This window comes from Sebastes umbrosus, chromosome 5 (assembly GCF_015220745.1).
Source record: "Sebastes umbrosus isolate fSebUmb1 chromosome 5, fSebUmb1.pri, whole genome shotgun sequence".
Taxonomy (NCBI): domain Eukaryota; kingdom Metazoa; phylum Chordata; class Actinopteri; order Perciformes; family Sebastidae; genus Sebastes; species Sebastes umbrosus.
Window position 1 is genome coordinate 29,456,333 of NC_051273.1, and position 24,296 is coordinate 29,480,628.

The 24,296-nt window shown below is 41.0% G+C and overlaps 1 protein-coding gene across 2 annotated transcripts in view; it reads right to left on the minus strand.

Moving 5' to 3' along the window:
• Positions 1–461: 461 nt before the first annotated feature.
• Positions 462–24,296, minus strand: part of niban1a (niban apoptosis regulator 1a) — a 45,133-nt gene continuing 21,298 nt past the window's right edge. The window contains exons 2-15 of one of the 2 annotated variants that reach the window (XM_037769948.1): positions 20,445–20,575; positions 18,848–18,976; positions 18,608–18,722; positions 12,869–13,033; positions 11,020–11,135; positions 7,856–7,960; positions 7,355–7,517; positions 7,035–7,213; positions 5,600–5,746; positions 4,004–4,114; positions 2,791–2,898; positions 2,469–2,580; positions 1,824–2,386; positions 462–1,793 (exon numbers count right to left, since the gene is read on the minus strand). In XM_037769948.1, the coding sequence (XP_037625876.1) occupies positions 1,140–1,793; positions 1,824–2,386; positions 2,469–2,580; positions 2,791–2,898; positions 4,004–4,114; positions 5,600–5,746; positions 7,035–7,213; positions 7,355–7,517; positions 7,856–7,960; positions 11,020–11,135; positions 12,869–13,033; positions 18,608–18,722; positions 18,848–18,976; positions 20,445–20,575 (2,798 nt within the window). In that variant the 3' untranslated portion in view covers positions 462–1,139. Of the gene's footprint in view, positions 1,798–1,823; positions 2,387–2,468; positions 2,581–2,790; positions 2,899–4,003; positions 4,115–5,599; positions 5,747–7,034; positions 7,214–7,354; positions 7,518–7,855; positions 7,961–11,019; positions 11,136–12,868; positions 13,034–18,607; positions 18,723–18,847; positions 18,977–20,444; positions 20,576–24,296 lie in introns of both variants that reach the window. The other variant, XM_037769947.1, reaches the window with a different exon arrangement.

Consider the following 24,296-nt stretch of genomic DNA (forward strand, 5'->3'; position numbering starts at 1 on the left):
TTAAAATATTACTTGAAAAACATAGGATCTGATTATAAAATATGCTTTATTGCTATAGATACACTGTCACACTGAATAGAGCAATAGCATAATGATTACTTTTACCGACCGCCATCTACTGTAGGTAATACACCTACTATGGATAAATACCTCATACAACCCCACTTCAAAACACCCAAACTATCCCTTTAAGCTGCTAATACTTGTATACTTTTACTAAAGTAAGAGGTCTAAATCCGGACTTATTTGTAATGCAGTACATTTATACTGCAAGTTTTACTTAAGCTACTTCTTCCACCACTTGTAACAACACTGTGCCCGGCTGTTGTTTGCCAAGAAATAGTGTCAACATGTAAATTCCTTTGAAAACCACAATTTTTACCTTTCCGTTTGTCTACAAATTCAAGAAACATATGATACAATGTAATAATTATTATTATATATTGTATTATATATAATGGTATTATATATTGAGCTTAAGAGGTGTTGCTAGCTGTATTTTTGATCTTTGGACAGAGCCAGGCTAGCTGTTTCCCCCTGCTTCCAGTCTTTATGCTAAGCTAGGCTAACCACATCCTGACTCCAGCTCACATACAGAAATGACATCCATCTTCACATCCTACTATCAGAAAGACAGCGCATAAGAAAAATGTCCAAAAGGTCTAACTATTCCTTTCAAATAAATTCATAATCTACCACAGCATAATGACATTTCCAGAAACTTCACAATCTTAGTAGAATAGTTCTAAATCTAAGTTCTCTAAAACAATTTGGTGCTAAACTAATTGTAGTGTTGAAAGAGATTCACTGAATGAAACAGACCTGTTGGTTTGACACACCTGACACAGCTGATATATTGATTTGTGTAAATGATTAGTATAAATAATTTACCATTATTTCATGCATATGTTTTTTTTTTTTCATGTTCATGGAAGTGTTTGTGAACGTTTCTCAGGAGTCTTTTTTTCCTATTTCTGCTCTGAGAACAAATGTTTGGAGTCCAGGACAGTTTGAGGTTACCGTTCTGTTCTGGTCATAATCTGGTTCCCTTCAGCAGAACACAGTAGAACATCCTTAATGAATTTGTCCCTTATCTTGCTGAAAAGAACAGTACTGCAGTTGTGGTTAATCATGATGCCTCACTCCTCGTCTTTTGGAATTCCGCTCGGGTAACGCTGCACCAGCTCCTCCACCTCGATCACCTCCTCCACCAGGTCACGGATCTGCTGGATGGAGTCGACGGGCTGAGCTTCAGGGCCGGAGGAGGTCTCTTCCTTGGCGGGCTCAGAAGGCTGAGAGGATTTAACATCTGCTGCCTCCACCGATGGCTCCACGCTCGCACCCGCCTCCACGTCCCCGCCTACAGCTTCTGTCTGGGCCTGAGCAGACGGTTCGTCCCCTGCGGTTTTCTCCCCAGCTGTGTCTCCTGAGCTCACAGGTGACTTAGCCTCGTCCTCCAAGACGTCAGAGGTCGTTGAGACTTCGTCCTCGCTGCTCCTTGTTTTCACTTCCTCTGTGGACTCGATGTCTGACGGGGCCGACTCGCTTCCCACCGACACGTCCAGAGAATTGGGATCTGAGAAGGTAAGTGACGCTGCTTCCCGTCGCTTCAGGTCCCGGCTGATGTCTGCAGATGTGAGTGCAGGTGTTTGACCACTAGGGGGAGCCTCTGACTTGAGTTCTGAGCTTCCACAGTGTGTCTCTTCTTCACTGCCGGCTACAGCCTGGGCACCTTCTGCTACTGGTTCATTAGTAGGATCAGGACTCGGTGTGGGAGCTTCTATCTGTGCTGCTGCTGCTGCTGCTGCTGCTGCTGCTGCTGGTGCTTCTACGTCTGTCTTTACGCTTTCTACAACAGTTGGGGTTTCTGACAAAGTGGTTTCTACCTCTTTTGGAGCATCTGTGCTCTGCGTCTGAGGCTCAGCAGCCGTCTCGACCGTTTCTGTTTTGACCGAAATCACCTCCTCTTGGATCTCTGGAGCTGTTTCTACGGTCACTTCCTGCGTCTCACTCTGGTCGGTCGTCTCAAGTGCAACAGGGGCGCCTGCTTCTTCTGCCTTCACAGTTTGGAAGACTTCTTCTTCTGCTTTGGGCGGCGTTGCCTCCACCTCCTCACTGACCGCTGCAACGTTTTCTTCAACCTTCCCCAGAGGTGTCTCGACATCGACATCCTCCTTCTGGGACCCGGACGACACACCGTTGACCACAAGAGGAGACGGCGGCTGGGGCTCAGAGGAGGCGTTGGCGGGGGAGGCGAGCACCATGGCGGGGCTGCCCGGAGTGGAGACGGGCGAGGACGAGAGGCTGGAGCGGCTGGACTGACTGAGCAGGTCTCTGCTGTCTGTGAACAGGTTGAACTTCTTCAGGCTGGCCGCCTCCTTCATCACTGCAGGAGGAAAACGGGAAGGATTAGAGGGCGTCTCCGTGAGGGAGAATGATGCTGATGTGTCATCATCAGTGTGTCGTACCTTTAGTGACCTCCTTGTCCAGAGATTGCAGGAGGATGTTCTCATAAACGTTCTGTACATGGATGAAGTTGGAGTGGTCGGCGTCTACTGTCTGCTCGAGTTCCTGAAGCTCCTGTACAGAGAGACACACAGAGGTCATGTTCTGAAACTACGTGGATGCTGAATGAAACTCACCATCGTAGCTTTCAGAATAATGGAAAATTATTTAAAATGATGTTAATTTCTGTTGAAATGTAATGTTTTAGAGGACACTGTTTAGATGTGTGTGTGTGCGTGTGTGTGTGCGTGTGTGTGTGTGTGACTCTGTGACTCAGTGACTCACAGTTTTGCAGGTGGGGGCCAGGCTCTTCTTGATGAAGGGCAGAGTGACGGAGACCAGAGCCTCCCTGGAGATCCTCTTCCTCACCGTGCTGCTGTCATAGTCATATTGCTGCAGGACACACAGAGGAGAGACAGGAGGTCTTTTTATTTATTTATCTCAGGTATGATCACATTTCAACTGCAGCATCACTACATGAAGATTCAGGGTCAACAAGAGTCCGTCTGTTGTAAATGTCTTTTTGCAGTGCAGAGCCGCTGCTTTCCTGCTTCAACTGTGATTTATACTTTCCGTAGTTGTGTAGACGTCTCTCCCCCTTCATCCCTCCATCCCTCTCTCATCTCCCTCGTTCCTCTTGTCTCTCTCTTTCTCCCGTCCCTCGTTCCTGTCACTTCCCTCTCTCATACCTCCCCCTCTCTCTTCCTTCTCTCTCTCTTTTCTAGTTCCTCTTGTCTCTCTCATTCTCCTGTTCCTCTTTCCTCTTACTTCCTCTCTCTCTTTCCTCGTTCCTCTCACTTCTCTCTCTCTCTCCCCCTCTTATTCTTCTGTCCCTCGTTCCTCTCACTTTCTCTCATCCCTCTCTTGTCCCTCGTTCCTCTCACTTCCCTCTCTCTCATCCCTCTCTTGTCCCTCTTTCTCTCACTTCCCACTCTCTTTCCTCTCACTTCCCACTCTCTTTCCCTCTCTCATCCCTCTCTTTCTCCCATCCCTCTCTCATCCCTCATTCCTCACACTTCCCTCTCTCTCGTCCCTCTTTCATCCTTCGTTCCTCTCACTTCCCTCTCTCTCCCTCTCTCATCCATCCTTCCTTCTCTCTTCTTTTTCCCTCCCTTCTCTCCCCTGTCCCGTCTTTCTCTCCCTCTCTCATCCCTATTGTCTATCTCTCTTGTCCCTCTCTCGTCCTTCTCTTATCCCTCTCTCTCGTCCATCCCTCTCTTGTCTCTCTCACTTCCCTCTCTCTCGTCCGTCCCTCTCTCGTCTTTCTCTCCCTCTCTCGTGTCTCTCTCTCTGTCTGAATTATTTTAAATGGCAGTAATGTTCTTCCATAATTCAGTAAAATGTACACAGAATCGTTCAGAAACACGGAGGATGCCAGAATGATCTCTTTCCCTTTAAAACTGTTGATAAAAACTAATTCAGCTACATTAATTAAAATGAATCCAGTTCCAGCATCAGTGAGGTTTTCGTGTTCTCGTGTTATAAATGACAATCTGACCTTGAGCACTCTGTGTTTGGCCTTCTCGATGGCAGGGCCGGGGTTGTCCGGGTTGTCCTGGACGGCTTTGTTGAGCAGCTGCTCGAACGTGTAGGCTGCATTCTCAGTCATCTGAAACACACACACATACACAGGATGAGATCAGATCAGACAGCAGTTTAATGCCCCAAATACAGAGTGGAAAAAAAGCAGCTGGAAATCCTATCATTGTGAAATATCAGCAGCAGATCCATCCTGTGTCCACACAACAAGTTTTTTCATTGTTTCAACACTGAAGTGCCGAGTCAATGTATTGAAGGAACATACGTTACAATCACAAGTGTGTCATGAATGTTGGCTAATAAAATTACTCAGAGAAATTCCTCCGCCCACTCTGTCTGAGCAGAAAAATGAGAGCTGAGTGGTCTGAAGGAGGAGACGGTGAATGAACACAAATCATACTGTGTGTGTATCAGTGGTGGAAGCTCTTTTAATGGCGTTAAAATACCAGTACAACAATGTGAAAATACGCCCAAGTGAAAGTAATGTATTTATAATCCTACTGAGACCTGCAGTAGGCTGAATAGTTTTGGCATCATTGGGCAAAAATCCCATAATAACCTTTCAGCATATTGTGATTCAAGTGTCCTGAGAGAAAACTAGACTTCTGCACCTCATCATGGCTCTGTTTTTTAGGCTTTAAAAAATCTAGGGAGACTTTGGCCAATCACAGGTCATTTCAGAGAGAGAGCGCTCCTATTGGCTGTTCATTCAATGGAGGCAGCTGTCAATCATTCGCAAACTCCGATCAATCGGTCAAACTAGGCAGCGCTGATCAAATATGAATCAATATTCTGTTACTGTAATGACTATTTCTCACCTCAAATGTTTTCAGAAACATCTTGTAGTGTACTGTTTTGCTGTAAAATGATCAAGTTTGTGGCCTGGCAGCCATGATGAGATCAGTTGAGGGTAATACCAAGCACCGCCCACCAGCCGGGTCACAAACTTTCTCATTTTATAGCTGAACAGTACACTACAAGATGTTTCTGAAAACATTTGAGGTGAGAAATAGTCATTACAGGTAACAGAATATCGATTCATATTTGATCAGCACTGCCTAGTTTGACCATTTGATCGGAGTTTGTGAGTGATTGACAGCTGATCAGAGACAGCAAGGCTCCAGCTCGGCTCTGATTGGTTGTTTTATTAAAATAGCTTCTTTTTTTTTAATCATATTTGCTCCAATTCTACGCACTGCAGCTTTAAGTAAAAGCATAGAAGTTGCAGCAGTAACGCAAGTAAATATGCCGCCTCTAAATACACAAATTAGTGTTTGTTTTCTCTAATATTTGTTTCGTGTGGTGGAACTGCTAACAACTCATAGACATCTGAAACATGACAAGAAGAGGCCCAAACTGAGGTCACAAGCAAAAAAGTTTGTTAACCACTAGTTTAATAAGGTTTAACAACCTTCTCGGATGTTTTTTTAATGTTGAAACTCAGTCTGAAAGGACACTAGTATCTAAGGCTGATGAATAAATGAACTCAAGTAAAGTACAACAACCTCACAACTGTACTTAAGCACAGTACTGAAATAAATGAGTGTGTGTGTACCTGCTGCAGGTCAATCTGAGCGCTGTGGATCACTCCTGTGATGTTGGAGAAACCGAATCTCTCCTGCAGGTGTTGCAGTTTCTCCTGCAGGGAGCCGATATTCTGGTAGCAGCTCAGCAGGTCCGGTCTCGCCATGTTAGCAAGAGTCTGAGAGATAGAGAAAGAGGAGGGGGTTTAAAGAACAGCCTGTTCAGCTCTTTTAGTAGATACAGCTGGGAGTAACACTTATTTTGAAGGGGTGAGCAGAAAGGAGTACAGCAGGGGAAATTTGGGCCTAAAAATGACTTATTTGGTATCAGGTTCAAATTAATGTCAAGCAAATGTAACAGTAGGAACTAAAGTTACAGGTTTCAGTCAGTCTACTTCAGTCAGTTAGGGAGGAGCACCCAGAGAGTTAGCCGCTGTGTTTTGGTATTGAGGTGCCTACAAATACTGAATTGAGGTTATAACGTTTCTCTCTAACCCAGGGGTAGGCAACCTTAGGCACATGTGCCACCATTGGCACGCAGTAGCTTAACCAATGGTACACTAGCAATAAGTGTGCAAGAGAGTTTTTTCTGGAAATGTTGAAGTGCCCTCTAATCCACATGCCAAATTAACTTTTTGACAGCCACTGGCAGTTGCACGGCCTGTTATTTACGGTAGTTTGATTGTTTTTTTCCCCCCACCTCCATTCCGGGAAGACCCGCCCTACTAGTTCTCGTTTCCTTCTTCCTTCAGCTCTGGCTGCTACCAGTTACTGCTGACTGAGGACTATCTGATCTAAATGATCTGCATTGATTTTTTAGTGCTGCAGCTAAATATTATTTTCATTATCTATTCACGTGTCGATTATTTTCTCGATGAATCGTTTGGTCTAAGAAAATAACGAAGACCCTCATCACAATTTCTTAAAGCTAAAGGCGACATCTTCAAATAGCTTATTTAGTCCGACCGACTGTCTAAAAGCCAAATTATTATCCAATTTATTATCGCATAAGACTGATCAATAATCAGCTGTTCATTTCAGCTCTACAGTTTTGATCTGTTTTTGAACAGAGATGTGGTTATACTTCAGATTTTGTCTTTTTTTGTTGTTGAAATTCCCTAAACATATTGTTATAGTGTAAACAAAATTGTTTTAGAATGTGTTTTTTTTTCTTTGTGTCACCTGCTGGGCCAATATGACCATTCCTAAAGTCAACAGGTTTTCATCATGGTGGAAAAAAATGTTGGGTAGACACCTTTTTAGATGAGTATTTATGGAAAAGTAAACTAGGCCACACTTGAGAGGAAAACTCTGTGCTATATATTCAGCAAATAGAAAACTAAATATTGAGGAAACAGTAAAAAATAATTATTCCTGATAATTATTTCTTATTCATTTCTTATGAAGTCAGGTTTTATCTTCGATAACAGAGGAAAAAACACGAGGGGACTTTCATTATGAACAAACCTTCTTCAGTTGCTCGTTGTCTTCTAGCAGCTGACACACCTGGTCCATTGTGTTTTCACTCAGCTGCCGTCCCTCCTGGAAACCAGAGCTGACAGGCTCCATCAGCTCCTCCAGGACGGAGGCCAGGTACGGCTGGACGGACTCGGAGCACAGCTTCTCCGCTGGCTCCGACACTTTGGCTGGAGGAAGAAATAAAAAGTTTATTCTCAGTAACCAACCTGAACCCAGAGCCAGTTTCATTCACATTCATCACAGAGGAATGCAGCTCATCCTGTGTTTGACAGCACCGAGTATCAGTCAGCAATAAGGTTTAACGTTACCTCGGACTTTTTCCTCCAGCTGCTGTCTGGAGTTGAGTATCTGGTCCATGTCGGAGTGGATGAGCACCTCCTGCTGCCGGACCGACGTTCGACACTCCTCTTTCAGCGCGGTAAGTCCCTCCAGCAGATGCTCCTGGATCAGGACGTATGCCGCCTCCACCGTCTAGACACAATCAGGCAACAATTCATCAAACACAGGTCATTTCACAAATAAAGTTTTCTGTTCTCTTCATGTCTTATATGAAGATTTACAATAGAGAGAGGAAGGGGAATGGCCCACAGCATGAATGCATAATGTATCATTTCAGATTTAACTGGGTTAAACTTGTTAGCAAACTCCATCAAATAGAACGCCGAAACGTACATTTACATGGATTAAAATGCTGCTTGTGTGCCAATTTGCAAATGAAAACAATTAGTTTTCATTTGCACCGACAAGGAACCGGCAGCATCATCAGTCATGAAGGATATAAAAGGTATCAAGTTAACAGAGTGACTCACAGCGAACCAGACTCTCTTCTTCTCCGTCTTCTTGGCTTTGAGGCGAGGCAGCATGTCTTTCTCTAGAGACGGCAGCAGCTGCTCCATCACCACGTTGGCCATCACCTGCAAACACACACACACACACACACAGGACTGAAATTAGTATTTATTTCAACACATCATTAAGCATTTAAAGCTGTCTAAAATATCTCAGGTTACCAAAACCCAAAGTGATATTGTTGGATTTCTTTTTTTGTCTAATTAATGGTCAAATATTATCCAACTAGACAGTCCTATATTCTAGTGCTAAAGTTAGTCTAGTTATAAAACACAAATTAATTTAAGAAGATGCACTATATAGTATATAATAGAGCACGACCCATAAATTGGCTCCCATATTTGCTTATTGCAGATATGTATTTATTAATAAACAATAAATTACAGCACAGAAATGCCAAACTAGGTTTGAAATCAAATCATTTTACAATGGGTGCCTTCATTAGAGCACTGACAAGTTTCTTTTACACTTTAAAATGTCCCATTTAGTTTGTATCTTGGTCACAGATCTTAAATCTAATCTGTATCAAAATTGTTTTTTTTTGTTTGTTTTTTTAAATACAACCCACAAATATAATTATTTTTTTTTAAAAACTCCCAATATTGACATTAGTATTGGCTTCAAAACTCCAGGTTAATCAACTGAGGGGCTTTTGGGGGTAAAATGAACAGTGAGACTCTATTCAGGCCCCAAAGTTAGTCTAGTTATGATTTGATTACACAACATGAATTCATTTGAGAATATGTATTATAAGCATAGCATTGACTGAAATATCAAAGGTCTTAAAACAAAAGACGGAGCCTCAAGATCCACCTTAACACCTTTACTATTTTCATTGATATTGCGTTTTAATGGTGCATATTACCTTATACATTTGGAATGAGAAAAAGGCAAAATTTTCAGAGGAAATTTTGTGGGTGCTTGCTGCTGAAATTTAGCCAATAAAATGTTTGAAATAGTTTTGCTCGGTTAGTAATCCAGCCTTGGTTAAATAACCCAAAGTAGAAAGAACTCAGAGCTGGATCGGCATCAAAATACACATCGAGAAGGATTGTGATGGGGTACATGTGCCAGATGTTTCTTCATTCAAAAGTGCAGAAGTTCATGAGAAAATATTGAAGAAAAAGCTCAAGATGTGAAGAAATCCTCCACACCAAATCCAATCCTAGATTTCAACAAAGTGTTACTGAAATCCATCACGTTTTTTAAAGAGGACTTATTGTGCTTTTGTGCTTTTTGTCCAAAGGGAGTTACTCTCCCTCACAGAAACGCTGCTCCTGAACTGCCTGAAACATCTTGCTTGAAGTCCTGCCTTTTCTTCTGTAACGTGATGATGTCACTAAGTAACACGCACGCACGCGCACACGCACACACACACACACACACACACGCACACACACACACACACACACACACACACACACACACACACACACACACACTTTCTATCCAAATAACTGTTTGTCAAGTCTGACAACTTGACTGATTTATGATTTTGCAACTCTGGTGATAAAACTCAGTGAAACTTTGTGTTTCTGCTGCCGACATTTCATTCATTCCTTTCATGTCTCAGCTCTGATTCGTGGGTGTGGTTGTGTGTGTGTGTGTGTGCGTCAGACGAGAGCTATGTGTAAGAAGAAAAAAATGCCGGTGAGTGAGTGCAAGCATGTGTACTTCGGTATTTACTTTTACTACAAGTGTATGAACGCACGAGAGAAAACAGGAAATGTCTGACTTATTGTTAAAACAAAATTGACTTTAAATGGTGTGTGTGTATGTGTGTGTGTGTGTGTGTGTGTGTTTCCTGCAGCAAGTCAAACTTCCTCTCACCTTGACTAAACACAATGTGAGCGAACAACAACACAATGGAGCATTTACACGGTCATTATGTGGGAGGATTCCTGCTCTGCTTTAAAGAGAACAGGGAGGAAAACGTCAGGAAGGCGCAGAGAGCACAGGGAAGGAGGAAGAAGGAAGAGAAAAAGAGAGGAAGGAGGACGGTCTGAGTGAACAAAACCTCCTCTCCTCCCATGTCTACTCAGTTTTTCTCTGCTGCCGGAAGATTAAAAGCAAACCGAGTGAGACGATGCAAATGAGTCGTGACTCTGATTAGTACACGCCCTGCATCCTTCCATCATGCAAATACACTGCAGTCTGGAAATAGGAAACAGTGGAAGCTTCTTATTTTTAGATTTTTATTGTTTCGTCTCTGAACTCCAGCATATTATAGACTATTAATGAAACAATGACGATGGGCTTTGAGGGCTGATTTTCAGCTTTAAAGACAGAGATAAATAAAAATTAAATCGCAAGACATTTAGTACGCACAAAAACAGAAATATCGATACAAATTCATTTTGTCTTTCATTTTCTTGGATGTAGACACTTAATATATGTGGACACCTTTAAAAATCAGCTTAAGACCCACCTGTTTAGATTTTCCTTTGTGAATTTTTTCTACTTTCTATTTATTTTAATTTATTTCTATTTTTTTGTGTTTTATTCTTCTTAAAAGGTACAGTGTGTAGGATTTGGCTGCATCTAGTGGTATGGTTGCAGATTGCAACCACTGAGTACTCCTCTGCCCACTCCTCCCTTTCCAAGTAACGTGAGCCACCGAGTGCAAATTGGTCAATCGAACCAAACTCTTCAGACTCCGCTCCAGCACCGCTCTAACTAGTTTTGTGTGAGTGTGTGCCAAACCAGAGTGTTATGCAAATGTGTTACTTGGTGACATCACCATGTTACGGAAGAAAAGGCGGGACTTTAAGCAAGGCGTTTCAGGCAGTTCAGGAGCAGTGTTACTTCCTTTGGTGTAGACTTTGGTCTTTGTAACTCTGCAGACCTCTTTACATGCACAAAAAATATATATAACACACCAAAGGAAAGGGAAAAAGCACAAAAGCATAATAGCTCCTCTTTAAGTATAGACGTGGTTAGCCTAGCTTGATTAATATGTTGTATCTCATTTGTTTAACTTGTACTCCTCTAACCGCATTATTGTGTGTTATGCTGTAGTTCAGGTTTAAGCATTTGTAGACCGCAGGAGGAGCAGTTGTTGCCAATGCAACATCTACTGAGGATCAAACTACACCAAAAATGAGTTGAGAGTTTTGGGACGTACCCTGACATCACTTCCTATCAGCATGTCCCAGGCCTCGTATTTGCCTTTGTCTTGTCTGTAGAGCTGGATGGCTTTGAGGAAGGCCTGCACTTCACACGTCTTCTTCTTCAGGAAGTCTGACAGAGAAAGAAGACATGGAGAGATTAAAAAAAACATACATATACATACAGGCAGGTTAAAATACTGACAGAATAATGTGCCATCAGTCTCTTTATTTTAGGCTGCGATGTGAATTAGATGCAAAGCTTCATCAAATCGCTCGGCTGCACAGAGCAGAGATGTTCTGCTTCAACGTGATTATAAAAAGGTCGGTCTCCGCTCCTCGGAGCTGGTGTGGCGAGTCTGTTGCCATGGCAACTGTCGAAAGTGGTTTAAGTGATACTATGCAACCTAAATCTATCTCTCAAACACTCCGCTGTGATCAATTTCAGTTCACTCAGTCAGTTGCAAGTGATAGTGATGATGATGCAGCGCTGTTACTTCTCAAATCATTTCTGGATCATTGGTGACCATCTATTGAAATATGAATGTTAAGTCATTTTTAACACAACATAGCTAAAAATCAGGCCTCCTTTATCCATGGTTGCTGCAAAGATCTTAATTCACCCCTTTGTATCATCCAGACTGGATTATTGTAAAGAACGCTGCAGCAAGAATCTTAACGAAAACTAGAAAATTTGACCATATAACACCAGTTTTAGCTTCATTACATTGGCTCCCGATCCACGTCAGATCAGACTTTAAGTTGCTTCTGATGACCTATAAAATTGTAAATGGGCACGCTCCTTCCTACTTGTCGGATCTACTTGAACTGTGTACTCCAATCAGAACTCTCCGCTCTCAGAATACCGGGCTCCTGTCTGTCCCCAGAGTGAAAAAGGGCCTTTTCTTATCGAGCCCCCTTCCTCTGGAATAACCTCCCTATAGACATCAGACAGTCTGATGTGGAGGCCTTTAAATCCAAACTCAAAACCCATCTTTTTGCCCTAACTTTCAATTAGTTAGTTATTCTTTTATTATTCGGCTGGTGGGTCGGTCTCAGTCTCAATGTATAATTAAAGCCTAGTAGTCCTGCCAACGTGAATAACAATAACTTTTAACCACTGCGTCTCAATGACCCTCTGTTGTTTATGTCCCACAAGCACTGCTGTGGGAGTTTTAACCTTATCCGATGAGAGGGTCGTACTATGAAGGGCAGAGTGTGTCGTATCATGTACAGATTGTAAAGCCCTCTGAGGCAAATTTGTTGTTTGTGATATTGGGCTATACAAATAAAATTGACTTGACTTTTAATCACTAGGATACTGTAGGTAGAACCATTTTATTCCATATCAGGGCTGCAACCAACGATTATTTTCATCTATAAAATGTCATATAATACTGACACTGTCCATCACGATGTCTTTAAATGTCTTGTTTTAACCAACCAACAGTCCAAAACCCAAAGATATTCAATTTATCATCATTTAACGGTCAGAAAACCAGCAATTTGTGAAACTGGAACCAGTGAATTTCTGGCATTTTTGTTTAAAAAAATGACTTGAGCAATTAATTGATCATCAAAACTGTTGCTAATTAATTTTCTCTTAGTTGACTAATCAGATTGTTTCAGCTTTATTCCATATCACTCAATAGTAATATACCATTTTGTAGAAGTTTATAATCCCCAAAAGCAAGATATCGAAACAAGCAAAATACTGAAACTGATTTACTATTAGCACCAGTATCCCAACATGTCAAACAATACCCAGCCCTAAAATAAGAATAACTCATCTGCCATGGTTGTATATTGTAGCAGAGGATGGTAACTCTACTGTAGAGTATTTAGATGGACTGTATCTTCTCTCACCTTGGTTCTGGTGTCTGATGCAGTCTGACAGGATGGCGAGGAAGGTGGCCTGTTTGGCCTGCTGTTTGAAGCAGAAGTAGGAGTCTCTCCTGTAGGGCAGACGCAGGTAGACGGGGAACTGTCCGGGCATCCCCGCCAGAGGAGGAGCAAAGTCCTCCTTCACATCTGGAACAGAAAACATGAAGATCATCTGATGGTGACCACCAAACTACATGGAAAAGCGATGTTTTAGCCACACTAGCATCTTAATGTTTGGTTGGTCGGTTAGAGACGTTGGTCTAAAGTGAACCGTCTTTGACAGCTATTATTTTGCACAGATGTTAATGTTCCCCAGAGGCTGAACCCTGATAACGTTAGTTAACCTCTGAATTCTCATCCAGCGCCATCAACCGCTCATTTCAAACACTTCAGTCCATGATAGAATATCTCCAAAACAAATGACCACATCCTTCTTTTAGTCTGAAAGTTGTACATTCTTCCAGATACATCGACTCAGTGGGGCCTATATGGTACCAGTGGTGGAAGGTAACTAAGTACATTTACTGAAGTACTGTACTTAAGTACAATTTTGAGATACTTGTACTAGTATTTCCATTTTATGCTACTTTATACTTTTACTCAACTACATCACAGAGGCAAATACTGTACTTTACACTGAGCTACATTTATTTGATAACTCCAGTTACTTTTCAGATACAGATTATTAATACAAATTATAAATCAACTAATACATTATGATGTATTATTAAAGGTTGAGCCACCCAGCAGTATATAAAGTATTAAAATGAACTCCACCTTTACCAGCTGCAACATTAAAGTGATGAACACATTAATGCATCAATAATTATAATTCAATAATATAATATATATATGATTCTGAAATGTACTTTAAGTATATTTTGAGGCTAATACCGTTGTACTTTTACTTAAGTAAAATTTTGAATGCAGGGTTTTTACTTGTAACAGAGTACTTCTACACTGTAGTATTTAGTACTTCTTCCACCACTGTATGGTACAGACTGGGCCTCCAGTAAGCGGGCTGATCATTGGTTACTGTGTGGGTTAAACATACAGTACAATAGATTAAAATGGAATAGTGTGGAAATTAAATGTATTATTTCACTTCTGCTCTAAAAAATCTTCTGCACATTTAAGCATTAACACTTCATCACGCATCATTGTTCCTCAAAGCGCCGCTGGCTGTGAGCTTCAGTCTGTAACAGACTCATCTGAAGAGAAAGAGATGCATGAATGACTCCTGAGCTTTCATATATATATAAATGTTATTAGGCTCTTACAGGTTCGGCGGCTGTTCTATGTTGTAAACTACTAAACCAGATGAGACTGTGACCTCCTGCAACCTTAAGGTCAGCTGGCAGCACAACAGCACGAACAAAATGTCTCTCTGCTATATTTCAGGCAGGGAATTCACCATTTATAGTGGGAGAAGCTCTACTCTTTGAGGAAACTCCTAATAAATACATCCATGAGCATTAAATCTTAATAAAGTCGACGTCAGCAGAAGCTTCAACACATTATGCTGTGTTCACACTACGAGCGACACATCAACAGGCGACAAGTCATTTTCAATGGAAGCCGGTGACATGTGGGTCAACTGACACCCGACACTTGTCGCTGCGTGACAGGCATCATGCGCAACAAATAAAGTTGAGCTGGTCTGAACGTTTTTCAGCGCTCCAATGACACAGCGAATCGTCAACCAATCATAGTATATGTTTATGTTCCGTTGGCCAGTTCCCAGTGTTATTAACGACATAACGATTGCTTGAGCAACACCTCAACAGCGGCTCACCGACAATGTAGGGCTGACCCGAATGCTTCGAAGCTTTGACCGTTGCCATGGTAATCGACCTCCAAATCAGTATTGAAATGTTTCCTTTTTGTTTGTTTTTCATACAAGTATGTAGTAATAAAGTATAAATCCCCAAATAGCCCATGAAATAAGGAATAATACCACAACATTATTCATTATTCATATTCAACATTCATTATTAGTTATTCTCAGATGGATATTGCTGTTAGTTATGTGTAGAGGTGTGTTTGTGTGTACAGTAGTGCGGCAGCGGCGCCGTCCCGGGCACTGAAACGGGGGAGACCGACAGACAGAAGAACACGTCAGCCTGCTGCGCTGCACCACGTTTCGAAGCTTTGAATACCTTCGAATACCTTAGAATATTTCCCACTGAAGCCTCGAAGCCCAAAAAATGGTATTGGGGACAGCCCTAGTGTGAACACAACATGAGGAGAAGGTCGGGGTGGTGGAGTGAGCAAAGAGTGTTGATAGTGAACAAATTAGATGATGCTCAGCCTGAACTATCACTATGCTCTGTTGTTTATTGTTTTTTGTTTAGTTTGCTCATTTTAACATATAAAAAAAGTTATTTTCTAATATACAGTATATTTGCCTGTTCTCTTCATCATAAGCAATAAAATACATAAATTGTGCCTATTTTAAACTAAAAACCAAGTTGTACATTGTATGGTAAATGTGGTCGAAGGTACATAAAATATAAAAGTAAGTAATATACTGTATATGTTCATTAATTTTTCATCTACAGTCCCCCCGTGCCTCTGAACTGCTGCTGTTAGTCGAGTGTTAAACACGGTTTAGAAACAGGCGCGTGAAACCAGATAGGATCAGATCAGGTGTGTTAACACAGGTTAATCCAGGTCAGCCATGTAGTATGAAGGCAGTACTATTAAGAGTCTGATCTATCTGTCACGGAGTTCTTCACTTGGCCGCCGTTTGTGGGGAAACCGCACAGAAAATACCTTGGAAACAGTCTGGAACGGAGCCTGTTCAAACCTGCCTGCATTCACACAGGAAACCAGTTCTACAGCTGGACACTCAGCACAGAGATGGTACTATGAGTAAAGGAATATTCCACTGGAAACACTCAATGCTTTCAGGCTTTAAGAGTGGCTGTGAAAACATTTTTTTTTTGGTGGTTTATTGCTTCAAGGCTCATCATTGTTTTTTTGTTTTTTGTTAATTAAATATCACCACATTTAAAGAAGTAGAGCAATTTGAACTAGATTTTATGACATCTAAAAGCTGCCAGGGGACACTGTTCACAACGAGAATACAGAATTTAAATAAATAAACAGTTAAACTACATTGTGTGCTTTATAAATTCATGTATTAAAATGGTGTTTCATGTATTTTTAAATATCCAGAATAAACACAGAGCTTTTGTGAGCGGAGGCTAAATCAATCATCATGATTTAAGTGCTGCTTTGTTGTTTATGTGTCTTAAACAATGTTCTTACTAAATTCCTTCAGTCCTTCTTGGCTCCCCAAACTCCCACCTGAGCTGCTTTTAGCTTTGTTGAGCACCCGTTGGTGGGAGGTAGTTGTTCAAGATCACAGTGGGAAACACTTCAGGTTTCTCTTCTCTTAGATTAAGATACAAGGCTTAACAAATATACAGTAATCAAACATCTAGAGAGATAACGGTGAGGCTGCTTTGTCTGCTATGTGCGCAAAAAGCTACTGGAATGGAAAGTGATATGTATGATAACGTGTTTTTACTGATAGATGGTGATGATTAAGATACTAAACTAGGAGTCTGTGAAATTGGATATCTATATTTGGATTAATTTCCTTTTTAAAAATTATAACCTGTATATTTCATGGACGTTGAAAGAAGAGAAATATTTAAGGATAATATTTAAGTGATGATATTCCTTGTAGTATGATTTCTGCATTACGAATACATTTTGCATTAATCTGTAAGAATATTAATAAATGCATCATTATTTTTCTTTTTTTGTAATCTGTAGAAAACAGGTGAACGAAGCACAAAGGAGAAAGATACCCAGCATGCCTTTTATGAGAGCATGTTTGTGTGCAAACAGACAAAATGACACCATTACATCAGAAGCTCATCCTCTGCAGAGGTCACTGTTAACAGATACATGTCTGTTTTCACAACACCTGAGGCTGAAATGACCCTGTATTTGGTCTGTGATCAGTTACCTGCAGGGACATGTTGCGTTCTGAGAAAGTGAATACACAAGTCTGCAGACACATTAGCAGCACTGCGAAGCTGTGACGTCCACTGCACACCAACAAGTTAGTGGACATTAATAATGTAAGGAGGTACAATCTAATGTTGTCTTCAGTGGTGGAGGAAGTACTCAGAGCCTTTCATTTAGTAAAAGTACCAAAAAAAATAAATTGAAATAAAAAAAATAAGTAAAAGTACTGAATTTAAAATGTGACTTAAGTAAAAGTACAGAAGAATTATCAGCAAAATGTACTTAAAGTATCAAAAGTAAAAGTACTCGTCATGCAGAATGGCTACTTTCAAAGTGTTATATAATTATAGAATATTATATTATTATGTTTTTATCACTAATGAATAGAACATTTTAATGTTGGACTTCGTCAACGTGGAGCCAATTTTACTTTGTATACTTCTGGGTAGTTTAGTAGTATAGTACCGCATCATATAAGCATATCATGGTATTTTTTTTATATATTTCTATATATGTTTTGTATACTACCTCATTTAATTTTTATTTTAAAACAAAAACTGTAACTTGTACACTTTGCTAATGTATATAGTATGTTATTCTATATTCATATTTTATATTTTCTAGTTAGTTGTAGTAGTCGGGTATATTTATAGTGTATTCTAATATATTCTTTATTTTGTGTATTCTGTAGATGTATTTCTTTAGTGTTGATATGTACATTTTATTTACTGTTCCTGTGCATTGCATGGAAAACCTGCTGCTGCTGTAACACAACAATTTCCCAATTTGGGATCAATAGAGTACATCTATCTATCTATCTATCTATCTATCTATCTATCTATCTATTTATGTAAAAAGTACAATATTTCCCTGGAGTAGAAGTATAAACAGGGCTCAAGAATAAGGATTGTCCACTTGCCCCGGGCTAGAATAATGCCACGTTGGGCTAGTAAATATAGCAGCTCACTTGCCCGATCGGGCGAGTGGTAAAAAATAATTAAACATGTAGTTTATTTTCCAGAGCTGGTGATGGAAGTAGCTAACAAGTGAGCATTCTTATATATTGTATTGTTGTTTAACGACTGTACAGCACTTGGGTCAACTTTTGTTGTTTTTAACTGTCTGCTATAAATAAACTAAACTTGAAACTTGAGCCATCTGGCTTCCTTCTCATCTCTGATGACAGTTGCACATGCACAGTAACCGATCGGGCACTTGCGAGAAAAAGACGGCGGGTAAAGACAAAGTTTATGAGCCGAAGCGCAAGCGATCATTTCAAATATCTTGGAAGCAGGAGTTTAGTTGGGTGGCGTTAGAGGATGTGGGCGAAACTCCAACTACTTTATGTATTGCACAGTGTGACGCAAGTTTGAGAGCAAGGTGGATAAAATATGACAAATAACTTTGTTTAGTCTTTGTTGTTATTGATAACCACTAATAAATAAAACAATTTGTATGAGTAAAGTACAAGTACAAATTCTACTTAAGTACAGTAAATGTACTTAGTTACATTCCACCACTGGCTATCTTTAGAATATTAGCATGTTATGTATCAGTAATTAAAGTACAGCTGATGCTGATAGGAGCAATGAAAACACAACACTGAATCAGTATAGACTAATCATATTGCTCCGTCTTGACTGTTAGAACATTGTACAAGTAATTGATGCTCTGTGTTGTTTTATTCTATTCTTTAATACACAAAACAGCTCAAAAGTTATTAAGTCTTTTACTCACTGGTGTCATCGGGGAAGCACTTGTCCACCATGGTCATGTACTTCTCCTCTGTGGTCAGAACGGTGCCCCCTGTAGGCAGCAGCTTCTGGCGCGGAGGAATCCCTTTAACGAAAGTCTGATAGACAGAAGACAGAGGAAAAAAGAAAAAGAACGGAATAAAAGCAGAGATGAAACTGTCCTTTTGTATGGGAGTGTGTATACGATCAATATGGCGAGTTGGCATTAGACCGTCACGCTCACCTCCAGGCCGTCGTGACACTCCAGGCAGTAGTTGGCTCTCACCACCACGTACCTCTCCTTCCACTTCCTGGTTTCGTCAAAGAAAAGGACGCCCTCCTCGTACAGCACCTCGCCCGCCTCAGGAGCCTCCTGGTCAACACACACACACACAACACACACAATGAACACACAGCTAGAAATGTGACAAGACCTTGATTTCGTCCTCTGAATTCTCTCTGCAGAGAACGTCTCATTCTTTGAAGTAACTCATATTCAGTGTTTCTGACCATATCTGTAACCAACAATCCGACACTGCCACCCACTATTTCTGTCACTTTTCATGTGAACACTATGAATGTCTTCAAGAAGAGACTGTCTGGAGTTGTGTGCTGTGTTTCCACCCTGCCTTCAAGTGTGATGGAACAGCTATAAACTCTTCAGACCCAACCTTTATCCAGAGTAACAGGAACACCTTTTTTTCAGGAAAAAGATGCTGCTGTTGAATTTTAAATGTATATTAAATGTAATCTTTCAATGCTGTGTGCAGCACAATAATAAGACAGACACCTCAAAAACCTGGACAAACTAGAATTACCGCCTAGCGGTTGTATGCCTCTGCCAAGTAAGGTTATAGTTTACATCTAAAATGTCATCACTTCATTTTAACTGATTAGATATTTGTGTGAAATTGTCATATATAGCATATGAATTCTTGAGTTATGGCTCAAATTGTGTGACCTTTGACCTCCAACATCTAATCAGTTCATCCTTGAGTCCAAGTGGACGTTTATGCAAAATTTGAAGAAATCCCTTCCAGGCGCTCCTGAGATATTGCGTCAATGAGAACGGGTCGGGCGGACGGACGTATGTATGGACAAACGGGGCAACCCGCGCCGGCGAAAGCCGTAGCTGGATGCATACTATAAAACCAAAGCTGCACTGCAAAATACTACAAGAAGGGCTGCATGAAGGTGAGTGTGTACGCTGATACGTTGGCGTGGCTGTTTCTTTTATAATTATATGCAGTACATTTACATTAGTCTCGTTAGAAACCTGCCTCCAGACAGGAGTTGAATCAACCAATCAGCTATCACATGCATCTTCGGAGAGGCATAATTCCTAAAAGACGTTGAAGTCTTATGATGCACTCAAGTAACCAACACTGATGCTCTTAAAGGAAAATAGTGTTGAAATCCATTTTCTGCCTCTTGTCCAGGGTCGGGGTCATGGTTGCAGCAAGGTAGTCCAGATGTCCCTCTACCTGGCAATGTTTTCCAGCTCCTCCTGGGGGATCCTGAGGCCTTGAGCCAGATGAGATATATAATCCCACCTTCGTGTTCTGGGTCTGTCCCAGGAGTCTCCTACCAGTTGGACGTGCCCGGGAATTCATCCAGCCGTTGGCTTTTTAACACAGCTTCCACACTGCTCCTAAATGTGTCTCTGTAATTTAGATGAACTGACTCCTCTCTGTCTCACACAGCTGGATAACATCACAGATGTTAGTCACACCTGCACATGTGCTCACTGCTGCAGTTATCCGGCCAACCCGTAACCAAACCTCTGATTCATTAGAACCATTTTAAAGAGTGAATGCTGACTCAGAGATGTGAACACATACCCTCTGTTTGAGCAGCAGTGTGATCTTCTCTTTGTGCTGCTCCAGATCATCTTCTACCTCAGAGAAACGGGCCACGGAGAACTGCTTCCTGTAGTACGGACTGAACTCCTTCAGCTCGGCCTCGGCCTGGCCTGCAGGAACACAGAGAGAAGAAGAAGAAACAACGGTCACTGACTGGTTTTATTGGGAAATTGGGCCCGAGCATTGAAGCCGGATTCCTGGTCAGGTTTCAGCCTAACAGAGAAGAAAGAGGCCACTCTGGCGTGGGCGTGTCGTTACAGGTAGAGGATGAAATAGGAACCAGGAAGTCCAGTTTGAAGACTTCTCAAACACAAAGACGCCACATTTGTATTCACTTGAGACCACATTCAACAAAGAAGCTCATTCATGGCACAATCTGTTTCGTAATGTTTGCCTTTGCACTCCACATCATCGCACTATTGTCCTACTGTCTACAAAACTCACTGTTGCGTTGCTTAATAAACAGACTTTGAGGAAGGACGAATGAAAGACAGCAGAAAAGGTTATAAAACGTCCGAAAACCATAGAGAGTAAGGGTGGGAGAAAAAAATCGATACAGCATAGTATTGTGATATTTTGTGTGGCAATACTGTGTCGATACACTGACGTTAAGTATCGATCTTAATAATGCTCCAAAGTTGTGCTAAATTTTGGCAAGGAAACACTTTGAAAGGGGGTCCCTTGAGCTCTGACCTCAAGATATGTGAACTCTGAGATGAACAGAGTGAAAACTGTATCTTATTAGATAAAACAATGTTGATAAAAAGGAAAAAATCACAATTTATCTTATTGCAATACTTATTGCAATGTTTAAAATCGCAATAACACTGTATCGTGACTTAGATGTCATGATATTATCGTATTGTGAAGCCTCTGGTGATTCCCACCCCTAATAGAGAGCATAGGGAAGTGAGTACTATATACAACTGATATTGTTTTTGGGTGAACTACTCCTTTAAGTTTTGAAGTCTGTGATTCACAAACTGGTGTCACACATGACCCGGTGGAAACTGTGGAGCAGAGTTACAGTTGAATGAATCATTTGGGAAACAATGAACACCAATATTCAGGGTGGCACGACAGCCAAACACATGAATCTAATCCAAAATATAAAGCTGTTCATCCTGCTCTGAATTAGAACAGGACAGACTTGTGTCTTTTGTCTGTAAAAACTCAAAGTTTAACTTGCATTTATCACGAAACTGAACCGAATGAGAAACACCAATGAAAAGAAACATATGGTTCAGGTTCTTGAGAATGTTATTTCAATAAAATTGAACCAACTATTCAATAGTTTCTAAGGTATTGTCGCCGTTTTCTGTTTCAAGTATGTCAAGTGTTCATTTGCACAACAATTACAGCGGAGCAGTCGTTGGAAATGAAATTCTTTGTTCTCTGGCTCTTCCAACGATGCTAGTATAAGATGTATAAAATATATATGCTGCCCCCTCTTAGTCGATTAATCGGTCGTTTTGGTGTTAGTCAACTAAGATTTCTTTAGTCGATTAGTCGTTTTCATGCTTTATTTCATGCTGAATGTCTTATAGAAACTTTGATCACATCTCTGGAAAACACAAAAACAGTTTTTTGTGGGATTCTTTGTGGAGAAACTCAGTTTTACAGATCTGTCGATTAAATCAAGTCGAGTGTTGGTCGACTAAGAATTTCTTCGGTCGAGGACAGCCCAGGTATAAATAAAATAACAGATAAAATATAATACTTCTTCCAAAGAGAGCAATTTGGGAACCCCTGCTTTACAGTAAGTCATTTAACATTCTCTGGTTTTAGCTTCTCCAATATGAGGATCTGCTGCTTTTCTCTCTGAATGTCTTTGAGTTTTGGACCGTTGATCAGACAAAACTAAACATCTGAAGGCTCACAGAACTCGTGATCTGACATTTTATAGGCTACTCTAAATGGTTATTAAATCAATAAATCATAGCCTTATATTCAACCTCATAAACTCAATAGTTAAAGGGGACACATCATGAAAAATGTTTTCGGTGCTTGTGTGCATACATTTGGTTTATCTGGAGTGACTAACAACCAAGGCTCCCCTTTTTATGTCACATCAAGGAGGGTGAAAAGAGGAGATGTCACGCGTCATTAACGTGTTATTTCTTTGGGGTACAACACATGCGCGGTAAAATCTGAACTGCACTGGCCGAAATTGAGCAAATAGCAACGCACGACCACAGCTCCAGCTACACTGCGCATGTGTCATACCCCAGAGTTCAAAACCGTGTCCCAGCCTCTTTCAATAGGCCTTGTGTCACATGCGGGCATATAACGCCCACAGCTTAAGAACTACCTTCGCAAAGGTGCACCATATTTTTCATCACAAGCCAATCAGGGCAGATTGGTCTTTTTCTGGAGTGGGTCTTAAAGAGACAGGCGCTAAAATGGAGCTTTTCAGACAGAGAGTGAATACAGGTACATTCAAACAGACAGGAGGAGAAAAAAAGCATGTAAACATGTTCTAGTAGAAACCCCCAAAAAATGATATGTCCCCTTTAATACCTGTTTCCCCCTGCTTCCAATCCTTACAGTATAATAAACTAGGCTAACTCCAGCTCTGTACTGAACACACAGACATGAGACTGATTCCCGATATGTTGAACTATTTCTTTAAGATTCATTTGTGTAAAAAGAAAACTAAAGAAAACTAAAAACAAACCACAAGAAGTTGGAACTGAATTTGTCAAAACTGCTCAAAACTTTTTGGACGTCTGTGCTGTGTTGCGTTTGCCAAAAAGCTTCACACACACACACACAACAGAGCTTTCTAAAAACAAAACCTGAGCTCATCTATACGCTCATTTTCCATCTCTTCCTCGGTGCTGAGATGTGCCAGAGTCTTCCTTCAGCCTGGATAACAAACACCAGATGATATCACACTGTACCCGAGGTGATCTCTGCATGATACTGTACGCAGGTCACTGAGGCTGCCGCTAGTGTCTCTTTGGATCGTGTGAGTAACTTCCATCCAGATTACAAGTGTCCAATCAGACTCCGTGTCTCCGTCCAAGTCTCCGAGGCCATTCTCACTACATCAACCAGATCCCTTTCACTTCGTGCTCCCTCCTCGGTCCCTCCTGTGGTCTGTCAACCTACGACTAGCTGGCAGCATATTCACATGATTACTGAGAAAAGAGAAACCTCTCCGATTTCACTCCGTTCCTGCTTAAACCAGGCCAGACTCCTGACGCGGAGGGATTCAGTTTCTTAGGAAAAAACAAAACAAAGAATAAAGTCTCTGCAGAAAGTTCCCTATATTATGTCTCCTCTCTGCGTCGCTGCAAACCACATCATCGGGACACACACATAAAAAACATTAAATGAGTATTTACGCAGCCTTAAATGCTCAATATCCACAAACTATTAGAGGTAATTCCCAGTGACACATCCTCCACTTAATGGATAAACATGCCTGAGCATGCGGCTGCTGTTTATTGTCTCCCTCTCAGTACAGTCGGTGCAAATGTCGGGGTCGATGTGCTCCGTCATTATCTCTCTGGGATGTTTTACAGCAGGGATGATGGCACGGCGCCACGACAACCCGGCTCCACGTCACTATGGAAACAGAAGCTGCGGTGCTCCATCACACTGCATTTCTGGGTTAGAGATGAATTCAGATAAAAGAGTCGAGAAATGATAATACACGTGAGGTTTCTGTGGCTCACTTACAGTGCAGAGATACAATCCCTCAATTTCTACCTTAAAATTCCACTAATTTCCCCACTAAGAAACATTTAATTAAGGTATTTATTGGAAGTAGTAGGGGACAATAATACATTGTTGGTATTCTGATATATTTAATTGGATTTTAAG